This window comes from Nipponia nippon, unplaced genomic scaffold (assembly GCF_047370975.1).
Source record: "Nipponia nippon isolate SJK-2023a ecotype South Korea unplaced genomic scaffold, ASM4737097v1 scaffold_12, whole genome shotgun sequence".
NCBI classification, from domain to species: domain Eukaryota; kingdom Metazoa; phylum Chordata; class Aves; order Pelecaniformes; family Threskiornithidae; genus Nipponia; species Nipponia nippon.
The window spans coordinates 4599100-4612963 of NW_028262313.1; the positions used below are offsets into that span (position 1 = coordinate 4599100).

At 43.8% G+C, this 13864-nt stretch overlaps 1 protein-coding gene across 22 annotated transcripts in view; it reads left to right on the forward strand.

The window, feature by feature from the left end:
• The window catches only part of IRS4 (insulin receptor substrate 4), a 29332-nt gene that overhangs the window by 13989 nt on the left and 1479 nt on the right, over positions 1–13864 (forward strand). For 2 of the 22 annotated variants that reach the window (XM_087748450.1, XM_087748451.1), the window contains exons 2-5: positions 9909–9998; positions 10794–10903; positions 11708–11881; positions 13050–13409. In XM_087748450.1, the coding sequence (XP_087604576.1) occupies positions 9909–9998; positions 10794–10816 (113 nt within the window). In that variant the 3' untranslated portion in view covers positions 10817–10903; positions 11708–11881; positions 13050–13409. Of the gene's footprint in view, positions 1–2383; positions 2668–2835; positions 3150–5148; positions 5232–6918; positions 9351–9908; positions 9999–10793; positions 10904–11707; positions 11882–13049; positions 13720–13864 lie in introns of those variants that run through there. The other 20 variants (XM_087748454.1, XM_087748452.1, XM_087748455.1 and 17 more) reach the window with 16 other exon arrangements.

A 13864-nucleotide genomic window follows, 5' to 3' on the forward strand; every position in this document is an offset into this window, starting at 1 on the left:
AAGCAGAACTTCTTTCATTCTTCCGCAACAGGAAAATCTGAAATTTTGAACTTCGATGTGTTAAGTGAAGTTAATTTTTTTTTTTTCTCTATATTGTAATAGAAGTTTGGTTTAAAAGGCAAACAAACAACAAAACAAGCAACCAAAAAACCAAACCTCCCCAAACCCCCCCAACTTCTCACGCTGTCTGATGCAACTGGAGTTGGTGTTAGGGCCCTGCCAAAACTGCGTACAAGTTTCCTAGTTCTAGGAATAGTATCAGTAAAAGAGATGAAATGAGGGAGTGTGCGTAAGGCCTTCCTAGAAACGACGCTGCTGTTTATTAAAACAGAAAAAGAAGGCACTGTTGCAAAAGATAAGGCATTTCTGCAAAGTGAATTAAAATGATCTTAAAGCATGGGAGAGTTTTTTTAGCTCGTGAAATTGCCAAGCGCTAAGAACAGCGGAAGCACATTGTGAATGAACAATTGTGGATAAAGATTATTTGTAGGAGTAGCTTGGTCTTCTAAACTTTAGAAACACAGCTTGAGGAGGAATCTCGTTTACTGGGATGTGTTAGCAGTCGCTGCGTTTAAATAGTTTATCCAATGAAAAGTGGGTCATGTAACAGGTTTTTTTAAACAAATTTTGTGTTGGTTTGTTTTTTTTTGTGGAAAGTCAGTAAAATTGTAGGTACAAGATATATTCATTAGCTCAATTCAAGCATCATTATTTTGTTGTTGAATGGAGAAAGTACGTGAAATATGTGCTTAATGGTAAGCGCGTGGTTTAACAGGCGTCCCGAAGAAGGGTGTCTTTCTGTGTCAGGGCCGTGTTTGGGTTACCCAGGTACAGTGACTGCGGCTGCAACGGTCACAGTAAATGTGTCAGGTTTTCTGATTTGTATTTATAGACTTGGTGTCTGCCTGTGCAAATTAAGAAGGAATTCTGCTTTTCTCAAATAACACTGCTTGCCTCTAGCAAGGTCTGAAGCTGTGCCATTAAAATAAGAACCTGAAGAAATAGGACAATGACATAGGATAGTAACTATGTATTTGGTAAGATTTGGGGCAAAAAAGTGTCTCACTAACTTGAGAAGAATGTATTTGGGCAAATTACCTCCCTCCGCCCGACCTGCGTGCCATGTGGGAGCCTTGAAATGCAATACGCTGCAGTCCTCCCGCCCTGCCCCGGTGGCGTGAACAAAATGCTTTTGGACGCGCACGCTGTGTCCTGAGGTCGTGCGGGGATTTGGTGCTTTCCTGAACAACAGGAATATTGTGTGGCCGTGTGCACGGGAAAGGCTAGGGCTGTTCTGCTGCTTTTGATCCGCAAAAGGCAGATTAATTCCGATTTCCCCCTAACCTGAAGTTCAGGAAATGGAGAACTTCAGTACTGTTCTCCAGAAAGCATTAAGCTGTCTTAGTCTTTGACATGGAGATTTTAATCATTTAATTATCTTAAATTAATATCTTCTGTAAGCAAAGCTTTTATCCTTTTAGGAATCAGTTGCAGAATTATGTCAGTAAAAGCCTTTCCCGTAAAAACAGATATTATTTAGGATGGATTTCTTTGAGAGAATTAGGATACGTCTGCTATGTTCTTAAAACCTCTTGGTTTGTTTCAGAGTGGCCTGACTTGTACGACCTTAATTCAGATGCAGGAACTGAAGTGTAAATTGGATATATTCTCATCTGATACATTTTCAAATGGAGCACGCTGGGTTTGCAGTCTAATGAATTAAGACTAATCTAATCCTCTGCCCCTGATTTTTATAAAACTATAATTTTTTTTTTTTTGCATAGCAAACTTGCAGAGCACTTTCTCAGTGTGTTCCTTAATTTTAAACAGATCATTTTTGAGCAATGGCGTACTGCCATCCTATTTTAAATATTTGCCCTCTTAGTTTCTCTTCTGCCCTTGTGATCTTTTTCCTTGTTTGTTCCTCAGAAAGCCTGGGACAGCTGTGTGCAGTTTTATAATCTGGTCCCATCTTAAACCGATGAATTCAAACAGAATTGTGTAATGACGAGAACGTTGTTTTAATTTTCTGAACTTTGCTTATATATTTTGAGAGGTGATCTGTGAAAACGTCCGGATGCTTTCTGGACTTGTTTTCCATATTAAGTGTTCATAGGAAGCTGAATTTGTATTGTTCTCAATATTCTGAAGCAGTAGAGCTCAATTTTGGATACAGGCTGAAGCTTTTGTGTAGAATCTGTTAACGGAGCTGAAGTCTGAATAAACAGAAAAGCCCAGTGCAGGGTGCTATGAAAACTACTTGGAACAGTGTATTTCTAGGCTGCTTCAAAAGTGCAGAGGGGTTTTTTTGAGTTTGGGTTTTTGCTGCTTGTTTTGTTGTAATGATCAGTTACCAGATTTTTTTTTTTTTTTTTTTTGGTAGACTGAGCAGATTTTCTTGGAAGAGCACGTGACAGCCCCGGAACGGCCCCGTGTTTGCACTGCCAGGGAAAGTTATCGTCAAACTTGTCATGGCTGCTCTGGCCACTGAGTTGTATCGGGTGGCATTTCTGTTTTGGGAGCTCCCGGGGACCGATGGGCTGCTCTGTGGGCATTGTTCCTCTCCTCCCAGCTAGTTCGCCCCTCAGAATTTGTTTTCCTTTGAGAAGAGTTGTTTCATCCATTTCTCTGACAGCTTCCTTTGCTGTTCAGTCAGTCTTGAGTCAAGTACGTTTGTATGGTATCTGAAACGAAATGCTAATCTGGTTTTTATTGTTGATCAGCAGTTCTCGTGTTTGTACTATTAACGTAGAAAATTGTTGGCTGATGAATCTTACGTTACGAAGACTGAAATAAGATCATCCAGCTTCACAAAGCTGTGTTGTTTTCTTTGAGCACTTCAGGTCCTCCATTAGTTTCCCTTCACCTACCGGCTGGTCGGAAGATGGAAGAAGATCAGGCGTGGGAGAGAAGAGCCACCAAGGAGCTTAACGCGTGAGCCCTCTTGTAAGCTCACTACGTAAATCCACGTTGCTTCCTAAGGATCCTTCTGGCGAGGAACCACGGAGGTGGAAATCCACAAATTAGCTCTGGCTCTCAGCAGCACAACAGACGTCGGCCTTGCTCTCGCTTACGTTAAACCCATTTTACACCTCTTTGACTAATAACTTTTCTTGTGGCGCGTGTGCACGTGCGGTGCTGTCACACAGGTGGGTTCAGGTGCCTCTGGATAAACAAAACCAGGTTCCTGCTCACTCCCTGCAGGCAGCTGTAGCACTAAAATGCGAGACACGGCTCGGTGGGTGATTCAGCGCAGATCTTCCTGGGGGGACGTGGTGGGGGAAGCTGCATCCGCTGGAGCTCCTACAGCTTCGCCGTTCAGAAATCAGTACCAGGGCTTGTGACTGCGACTGCAGAAACTGTCCCTGGCTCTGCGGGAGACCCCGCTCGCCCCTGGGTGCAGGCTCCGCTGGTCGTGACGTGGGGTTGCTTTGATGCCTGGAGGTTGGTGGTGGGTGACCTGTGGGCCTGCAGGCGCTCCGTGGGAGGGATCTTGCAAGACCTCAGTCTCCTCTTATGTTTCAGATTAAATGCGATCAAGTTTCATGAGTTTTTTTGCCTTTTCTATCTGATACTGATATATGTGTTCACATACATATATATATCAATTTATATCTGTATCTATGTATAAATGCTTCATGCGTTTGTCCCAAAAAAGAGCTGATGACTCAGGGCATCAGCCAGCTGTACTGCTCCAACGGCAGTACTGAAATTTTCAGCTTTAACAGGGGGATTAGAGAAGTGGTGACAACCAATAACTCCGTGTCTGAAAGACTCAAGGCTTTAGGAGACTGTTATCCGCTTGTAGGTAATGTTTATGTGAAACTCCCTTATGTTTATTTACAGTTCCCGCAATTCTGTTTTAGCTTACAAATGAAGAGGGACCATGCTGAAGTATATAGCTTATAATCACGGGGAGGAAGGGGGACAAATTAATGAGATCTTGTTTAATAAGCCCAGAGTTTCGGGAAGGGGGGACGCTGCGGGGAGGTCCCAAGCTTGCCTTTACGCTGGTGTAAAACTGTATTCAAGCCAGGACATCCAGGGAGTTTCTAAGCTGTAGTGAAGCTTAGTTGAGGATACTTTCTTATAAATTAATCTGTGTTAGTCCGGGCTCAATTCGAGTTACGTGGTGAGCTCACTTTAGAATTGGCTGTCACGCTGCCTTCCGAGTTATGCCAGGCTTGTTCAAAGAAGCAAACTTGGGAGTTAAGCAGGTTCTTTTTGTTCTTAAGCTCTTCCCCTCCAAGTACCTTAAATGTAATTTGGTATAAGTTTATGAAAGTTTTCAACAAGTTCTGGGTGTAAATTCTGAGTTCTGCCACATGGGATTGAGTCAAGCAACTGGGGCTTTGCTCTTCAAAATGTTTTGGGGATGTGCTTGGAGAGATTAGAATAACTTGTCAAACAGCTTTCAGGTGTGCCTTGTGTGTTAGGCGTGGAGGAAAAATGTCCTGACAAAAGCAGAGGCAGTTTTTGAAGTTCCTTTTATGTAAGCTCATAGGTCCACAGCAAGGAAAGGGTGGGGGGATGCTGGTACATGTTAATTTTTGCTGAGTATAAGTTTAATACAGAAGCTTTAACTGTTTTAATGTTTGACTTGCATGCGTCGTTGAGGTGTGATTCATTGCAAGTTGTGGTGCGTATTTTCATCCGTCGGCCCTACAACAAAACGATATTTTTCTAAAGAGGAAAACTGTTTCAAAAATAATAGCTTCACTTGGCTTTTGTGAAAACAAAGCCATCGCTAACCACATCACGCTCTGTGTAACAAGCAATAGCTTTTTGTAGTGATCTTATGTCTGTGAAATAATACAAATGGAGATTCTTGAGTTGTGGGTGTATTTTGGGCGCTCTCTTCCTTGAGTTGTGGAGAGCCAAGTTACTGTATTTTTCAAATCACTACGGATTTGAAAAATGAAACTCGGCAACCCAGACCTTGGCGTGGGTCGTACAGGGATAAAAGGGAGGTTTCTCTGAAGCCGGAGGACCCCTGCGTACTTCTGCACCGCTTCCAGCCCTGCCGAGGTCGTTGCTTCTCTGTCTCTCGAGCAGTGGGCAGCCTTTGCTCAGTGCAGCTCATCTGCGCTGTGGGCTTTTTTCTTTTTTTTTTTTTTTTTTCTTCTTTTCTTTCTTTTTCGTTTGAAGGGACAGTTTTTTGAGCTGGACGGAAATCAGAACTTCTTCCGCTTCGGGTGGAGTTTGTGTGCGCGTACTTTAGGATTGGTTATGTAAGTAAACATACAGGTTTGCATTATTATATGTAATGCTTGCTTGTTCTTTAGCTGGCCACGTTTTCTTCGGCCCATTCCTGTGGCAGAGGCAGTGAAGCACGATGCTTTCTTTAGCACGGAGATTTAACTGATTGCCTTGTGACCCCGCAGAAGAGCACGGGCAGCGTTAAGCTCCGAAACCCCTTCTTTCGTTCCAGCGGGCCATGCTGCCATCGCCGTGCTTTGCAATGAAGTATTCCCCACGTCGCAGTTCTCGACGGCAGCGAGCTCTCCCAGAGCAGTGAGAGAGCTTCTACTGTGTGGCTTCGAGGGGAAAAGTAGACTACGTTTCTGTATTCGATGTTTTCTGAAGGCTGCATCTCTTAGGCTAGCTGTTGCTTCTCAATGAGAGCAACCTGCGGTTTCCTTTTTCCCTGTAATGCTGGGCTGCAGGTCCCGCAGACGTGTGCCTCAGACCTTGACGAGAAGGTGACCGAAGCCACCCGCCTGGCAGAGGACAGCGCCCTCAGACGTGGGCGAGAGGACAGAAACGCTGGGAGAGGACAGTGTCAGGACGCGTGGTGTAACCCAGGGATTTGGCTGATAGTGCCCCTCCAGGCTGAAAATGAGTGCTCACACTGGCTCTGTTGGGAGTGGAAAGGGGTTGTGTAGCGAGCGGAAAAGTGACTTTTTGTACATTCCTCAATTTGCCTTCACACCGCTGCAGAAAGTGTCTGCATCCCCTTCGTCAGATTTTTCCGTGTCGGGAACCTTTTGTGTCGCTCTCACCTTGGCACGCGCGTGGTTGATTGCAGAGCTGCTGTTCTGCTTTGAGGTCCTCCTCTCTCCTATTTCCAGTTCTGCCCTGTCACCCAACTGTATCTTCCTGTAATACAAGATTATATTTTCCCCCTGCCTCATTTTACCGGGCACTTTGTATTTTGCCTTTCCCAGTCACTTCGAAGCCACTGGTTTTTGCTGCCGGCAGGAAAGGTTGCTGTCTGCCATAGCTGTGTGCTTGTGTACCGTGTGTTGCCTTTTAGTAAAGGGAAAACCTTATTCTGAGGTGTTCCTTATCGTAACTAAATTAAGCTTTTTCCTGAAAAGTTGCGGGCAGGGCAGGCAGCTGGGATGACTTGCCACTCCTGGTTTGGAGCTGGAGTTGCAGGGAGTGTTTATATTGCAGTTCTGTAGCTGCTGTGAATGGGAGTGTTCGCCACAACCTTAATTACAGCTGGGTGAACAGAACTGCTCTCCATTCATCCTGCGCTGCGTGCTTAGCAAGAGCCTCTGCTGTGCCCATCGCCCGACGCGTTGAGAGGCTCGAGATCTCGTTAGATGAAATATCGATGGGGAAATAGGCGATGGGTAGCTGTAAGCTTTGATCCGTCCCACGGTGCGTGGGCTAGCAGCGCGACGCTGGCTGCGGTCCCAGCTCCTGTCCAGCGTACGCGCGTCAGCTCGGTGGTTGCAGCGGCTCTTCCGTGCCTGCTTCAGGCTTCGCAGCTCTTCCCGACGGCTCGGGATTTCTGAGCGCGGAGTCGCCTGGCAGTGCCCCTCCCTCCCCGAGGGACCCGTGTTCTGCATTCAGCCCCTGCCGCTTCTGCGGTGGATAAGCTCCCGTACTCTCCTCACTAGAAAACGTTTTTTGCCAATGTAACTTGCATTTAAAATGTCACTGACTTTTTTCCCCCCTCCTTTCTAGACTGACTGCATTGCCATGGAAACCATTGTGGGAAGAGAAGACTTTTCTGCTCCTAACTCCAGAAACTGTGTGGTGCTTTTGGAAGCAAAGCTCAGCTCCAGCCGGCTACTTTCATTTCCACCAGCACGGACATAGACACACATCCTTTTAATTAATTTTTTCATAGACATCAGCTCTCTACAGTTGAATTAATTTGAATTGAGATTTTTTTCATAGCTGTGCTTTGGTGATGGAATTTGGTCTTTCATGTCATACCTATTTGGGAGGCAGCGTGAATGCGAATAGGAGATCCCTGTATCCCCCCTCTTCCTCCTGCCTCTTCCACGGATTTTTTTTTTTTTTTTTTTTTAATTTATATTCTGAGAAGTCAAAGCTGGTTTCTGATTGTCTGTTTAACATGGGTTTTGCTTCTCTGGTACATTAACAAGTGGTTAGCTTAAAACATGTATTGTTTAGAAATATTTTTGGCAGTTCAGGATTTTTGCAGGTGGCTGGGCAGAAGGAGGGAGGGAGGGAGAGGCGCGCGTCAGCTTGAGGGGTGAACCCGCGGGACTGAACTGGTCTGAGAAGGAGACACCTCTTCTGCCTGTTTGTTTTTTTGTTTTTTTTTTTCTTTTAAGGTTTTGCTTTTATGGTACAAGAGGTATTTCTTGATCATAGGCTAGAATATTTTAAATCAAATGTCTGTCGGAGCTTAAACGGAATTTTTTTTGCTCAGAATTTTGGTATGTACAAAGTAGGATTAATGGGCTGGTTGTCTTGTAGATTGTTTTTGTTCTTACCCTCAAGATACTTGTTTATAAATACGAATTGTGTAAAATGAGGTTTTTGTTCATGCATTCAAATGGAGAACTGCAGAGTCGTATCCAGCGTCTGTGACTTCTGCATTATATTTGTCAGCTGTAGCTTTTTAAAGGGAAACCACCCTAATTGATCTTACTTTCAACCAAAGCCCCACGTTTAATTTGGGACTATTTCTGTTCTTTCTTCCTGGCATAATGGGGAAAAAAGTAAAATGTCGGCTCATCAATTGTCTTTATCCCACTTAGAGAAATGCGAACAATGACTATTTGACGTTTTTAAAATAAGCCCTGATTTTCCCGCAATTTAAGCGCTTCACTCTTGTACTGAATTTTTTTTTTTTTTTGGTTGAAATGAATTTAGGTTTTTAACACTGCTATGAACTTCAAGAGCATGACACTAGTCGTCGGTACATGCAATGTATAATAAAAGGCACTGACAATTACTAAAGGGTTTGGAAGTGGTACACAAATCCTCGTGCTGTACTGCACCACACAGCTGGTAATCCTCTACATCGTATATTGTACACCTGAGTTGTCAGGCTGCCTCGCCTCTAACATACAACCTCTAAATTGCTCGTACAGTTTGTATAACAAATCGGACACTGTCAGCTTCGATTGTTCGGTGATGTGTACCCAAATCTATTTTTGAGTAGTATTAAAGCGTACACGTCACTAAAATATGAAGACTTTTTTTTTTTTTTGGAAACATGGTACCAATCAGTTTACGCAGTGTCTAGCGACAGGGAAAACTGTTGCTACAGGGTCTAAAAGCACAGATCTGTTTTTGATTCTGGAAGAGAAGTTTAAGTTGGTACAGTTACTTGTTGCTGCTAAACATACACTAATTAAAAATACGACCACTCTTACAGACCATGATACTGTCTCGCCATATAGCTTTTGTTTGGTCTCGTAAATTAATAATGCAATATATAGACAGCTTTTTATAAAGCTTTACATCTTTTCTAAGAAATCAAAATTTGGGTGAAGATAGTTCTAAACATTTAATGTGAAAGGAAAAAGGTTGTTTTGAAGAAATTTGTTACATACTTATTTCATATTAGATCCCTGAGGCTGCCATTGTACAATATACAGCACTGATTTAATAAATGCTGAATAAGTAAGTAAATGGGTAACCTCAAGCGTAGTGGTACAAATACTAATAGGTACGGCATAATAAATATGCAATCTTTTTGAATCTCTTAGTTTACAGCAACTAATTTATTCAGTATTGTGCTGGAAGAACATTTTCAGATGATGTAAAACATATCACTATATATACTACCTTCCAGCTACCCGTTTATGCTGCTGTATAGTACAAAAATACCAATGATAGAACAATGTTTGTCCTGTAAATTTAATTTGATATTGGACAGTTATTGTCTGTACAAACTAAAACATATATGGTTGAAACTGTTCATTATATTTGCTATTTCTGCTTCACAGATCTGTTTTAAAGTTGAGCTGATTGATCTGGCTTTGTCTTCCATTGTAAATATTGTTATGTTGTTTTCTTTGTAAAACACATCGCGTTTGCGGTTTTGGGAGACTGGCTTGAAGCTCTGTATAGTGTTTATATTTATCTGACTTGGCTTTCCATAGAGCTACTTGCAGTAAATACGTGTTCATGTAGCTCCGTGTCTGCGTTTTATTTTTAAACAAACTTTGGGGTTTTTTCTGTCAGAAGTGCATTTCCTCCTGCTGCGGCCGCCGCTGTCTTCTCAAAGCGGTTTTGTCACCCTGCGTCCCTGAAGATTTGGAGAAGCTTTTAGCGTGTTTCAGGGGAGCGATGCCCGCTCTGGCCACTTTTCTCTGCCACTTAGTGTAAGAGGCAAGGTACAGCAAAGCACCCAGAAGTTTTCTTTGTCCTAGATGCATAGTGCTGGTAAACAACTGAGTTTCTGAATGGGAAAAAAACCAAACAGTTCCTGATGCTTTTTCTTCTGCTTTAAATACAGAGGACTGTGGCAATTTTTTGTTCATAACTTTGTCCGTGACCGAGTATGGCAGTTGCATGATCAAGAAGTGCTAGTCCTCGTATCGCGTAGGTTCCTGTCTGGAAAGTCGGGGTGGAAGGGAACAAGTATGGCTTGCTGTTGTAAGTTGTATAGCAACGCTTTGGTTTGATATGTGTTAAATAAGGTCGCGGTATGTAAAACCAAAACCCATACAGATCTCTCATCATTTCAGGTAATGCACCCACTCGTAAAAACAATGAACGTCAGTTGGAACGTATCAACAAAAGGCGGTGCCTTTTCAGCTTCCTTACTGACGTGAAGGGTATGTCAGTATTCTGTGTGGGAAGAGGTTTTATCCATAGATGTGAGTGTATGCGGCCTCCATAAGTGGGGGTAATTCCTGGGAAATGTCTTGGATTAGACTTTTCTTTCGTTAAAAATGCCCCGTGTAATGCTTGCTCTGTTATTTGGAACAGGGCATTAAAACAACTCCCTGTGAAAGCCAAGTTCAGGGTAAGAATAGGGTTTTCCTCAAATAAACCAGCCCCCTTCCTCAGGGCCTCATTTTATAGCACGTAGCCTGTATCGGGAAGAAAAGAAAACGGCGCTTCTCCTACAGGGCAGGAACAGCCCTCCCAGCAGTAAACAAACAGGGAGAAGTGTCCAAACCCTGTCGGGGCTGGTGCGGCAGCCTGACGATAACGGCGGTAAGAGAGTGTCTCGCTGGATCCGAAACGCGCTCGCTGCCTGAGGGGGTTGGGGGGAGGCGGGGGCCGTAGTTTCGCACTAATTTTTCAAGCCCCTTTGGGTGATCGCTGACAGAGCTCCCTTCTGAAGCATGGTGAAAGCCCTTGATTAAAACCAGAAGGCAAGTTAGACTTCCTATCTGAATGGGAAGGCGGGCACTAGAGTACATGTTAGAAGTCTCTCTTTTGAAATACATTGACCAATTCTAATGGAACTTGCATCTCACTGAGCAACGTGGTGCTGGAAATAATCAAATAACTGACTGGAACGAGAGGTGCATCGCAGGGCAGAAGGACCTTTTCAGAGTTACCGGGCAACAATACGATTTGTATTGCCTTTTTTTATATCCTGCATCCTCTTTTGGCTACAGCAACAGTGTTCCCTCAAATGTAAAGAAGTTTCTTGCCTCGTTTTTCCATGAAAGGCTGCGATCGATGCAAGGTGCCTCGGGGGAGAGCAGGAGCTGTATGTATTTGGGAGGTAAGAACTTCTCCCCCCTTCTCCCCTTTTGTTAAAGAAACACACCAAGCTCAGTTTCTTTGGTTTTCTTCTGAGTTATTGAGTTAATTTAAAACTTTTTGAAGAAGCGTTGTGGTTATAGGAGACTGACTGCCAGGCAATCTCACTCAGCGGGCACCAGAGCTGCTGCTTGGCACAGCAGCCTCAGCCACCCTTCTGCGCTCCACCCATGGGCTACAGCGAGTACCTTTACTAACGGGAGCAGTGTGCCTGCGTTACTAACTGGGTACTCTTCACCTGGCTGCCAGCTGAGGCTGTTCTGAGGCAGTGGTCCCCTGTCTGCTACAGATGGGTTGAGTTAATCATCTTTCTTTCAAAAGCTAATAGATGCTTCTCCTACATTTTAAATGTAGAACACAGTTACTGCTCCCCTGAGCAAATCACTGCTCCCACGTCCACTAGCAATAGTGTCCTGCTTCTGCTCTCTTGTGCAATTTTCAGCTTGTGCTTCTACTGGAAGCAGCCGCAGTCTTGTGTGTCCAGGATTGGCTAAAGCGTGACTTTTCTGGCAGGACCTGTTAAAAACACGTAATGCTGCTCACAGCGGTATAGTCCTAAAGCTGGCAGAACGCCCTTCCCTCAGCAGCATCCCTAGGATGGCGCTTCCGTACAGTGCAGGCCGCATACCGACTACAAAATGGTTAAGCTAGATATCAAAGCGTACAGAAAATAATTGCAGAAGATCAAATTTTAGAACTCGAGCATTTGTTGCTTGCAAAATCAACGTATTGCTTTTTCAAATTCTAAAACTGCTGCTTCAAATAGGTATTTCCTCCAGCCTTTGATGTGAGAAATCCTCCCTCCAGAGGGGACTGACCTTTGCGATGGAGGACAAAACGCGGCACGCTTAAGAGCTTCTAAAGCTCGAAGTTTGCACGCGGTAGTCTCGCTGACTGTATAGAAACGTTGCTGCACTGCCCAGTGTGCCCGCTGTGGCTGGTAGGTTGTACTTTGCAGAACTGTTTCAGGAGTTTAAAGCCCACCTTATAAATGAATTTCAGGTTGAAGGAAGCTTTTTCCTTTTAGTCAAGGATTATAACAGGAGTGAAGTAAGATACTGAAAAGCCTGTCATAAGTAGAACTTTGTTCTTTAATACTAGAACCATGTAAATCCAAGTTATGCGTAAGGTTACTGTTTTTAGGATTTGCAAACTAGTATTCCTTTAGAAAGTTGCATTTTTGCACTCATCAGCCCGGTTGCAATTGACAGCACACCACCTGCAGCAAGCTTCCAAGAACAAGAACTGGGCAGCGAGCGAAGAAAGGTAACGCACTCCCCTTCTAGTAAGCTTGTTTTAAAGTCATTGCTGCCCGCAGGCACCTCCAGGACCTCAGCCCTGTTTCTGTCCTAGCTTCGAGTGCCCTCGAGTGGCTGAAGTGTGCAACTTGTCCCCATAAAACTTACCAGTACAACTGAGTGACCTTCCAGGTTCCTCCTCAAGATTAACTACAGTAGACTAACTTTACATGATGAGTTAAGAGACTAAAAATCTTTAGTCAAAAACAACCAAACTTGAGGAAAAAGAGCCTTAACTGTAGATGAAGAAGTGGTGTTCTGAGCCAGATCATGTTTAGGCTATGTTGAAGACTATTTTAAGGCTCTAATGTTCAAAACAGTTTTTTAAATAATAAATCTGCAAACACAAGCTTTTACCTGTAGTTTAATATTTATATACTGATGGATAGCACCTAGAGGCCCCAACCAACATTTGAGCCCCCTCAATGTCTCTGCCCCAAAGAGCTTACAGTCTAAGCAGTCAAGAAGTAGTAGGAGAAAATAATAACCATGCTTTCTTTTATAGACCAGTAACTCTGATCCAACACAGGTGAAGTGATTTACCTGCTCTAAGGCACAGAATGTGTGGCGGGAATTAAACCAACATCTCTTGAATCCCTGCTGCAGGTCTCAGTTAAAAGATGCTCCTTCCTCTCTAGACCACTTCTCTCTCAATAAAAATCAGCCCCTCTGGAAATCTCAGCCTGAAGCTGGTTAAGGTTCAGGACTGTTCTCCAGGTCAGGGTGAAAGCTGCAGGAACAGAACAGAGAGCGTATCTGTCAGAAGCGTAGCTGCTTTACGTATTTTCACTTTCTGTGGTCATCTTGCAGGTTTGGGCCCTAAAGCTACCGCAAGCCTGGCAGTTCGGGGTGCTATCTACCTTCGACTGGAACGGTATCGCCTGGCTTTTCAATTCCGTGGGCTTTGTTTTACATGCTGCAAGGGCCGCCCAGATCTTACAAAGATGCACTGTTTGTGCACTGCTAGAACGAACGTGTTCTGCCCTTTCCCAGGCCCCCACATATGAACACTTCGTGTTGGTGAGCGCAAGACAGCTGCTGCTGGCAGGGAAGGCTGGGAGAGCTCTTTCCTCGGGGAGCTCCTTGACCTTAGCATCCATTCTTCTGCTTTTTTGGGGCTAGGGATAGGCTGCTGTGTTCATTTTAGGCTTCCGAGGAGCCAGCAGTAAGGTAAGGGCTTGTGTTTACAAGAAGAGACTCGCTATTGTATTTCAGCTTTGGTAACAAGTTCTTGACTTGGAGGTAGCAGCAGGTTCAGTTTATTTCTATATGCATCAGCAAACCAAAATAAAATGAGTTGAAGGATGCACATTGCTGAATTGCCCACTCTCTACTGCCATATATATTGCAGCTAATTGAAAAAAAGACAAAGGTATTAATATTTTGCACTTTAAGCTAAAGAACTTCAGTTTCATACTTAGTTGAAAGCTTTTGAAATCGGCACCAATCTCATTGTGTAAATCACTGCCACCTGGTCAGTCACCAGTCCTATGTCTTTTGTCAAATGTGCATAAAACAAGGAGATTTCTGATGCTCCGTGTTTACAACGGTAACTGAAAGGCAAGAATGAATAGCCATTAGCAGATAAATTACTTAACAGTAGTCAATAAACAAATACACTTCAC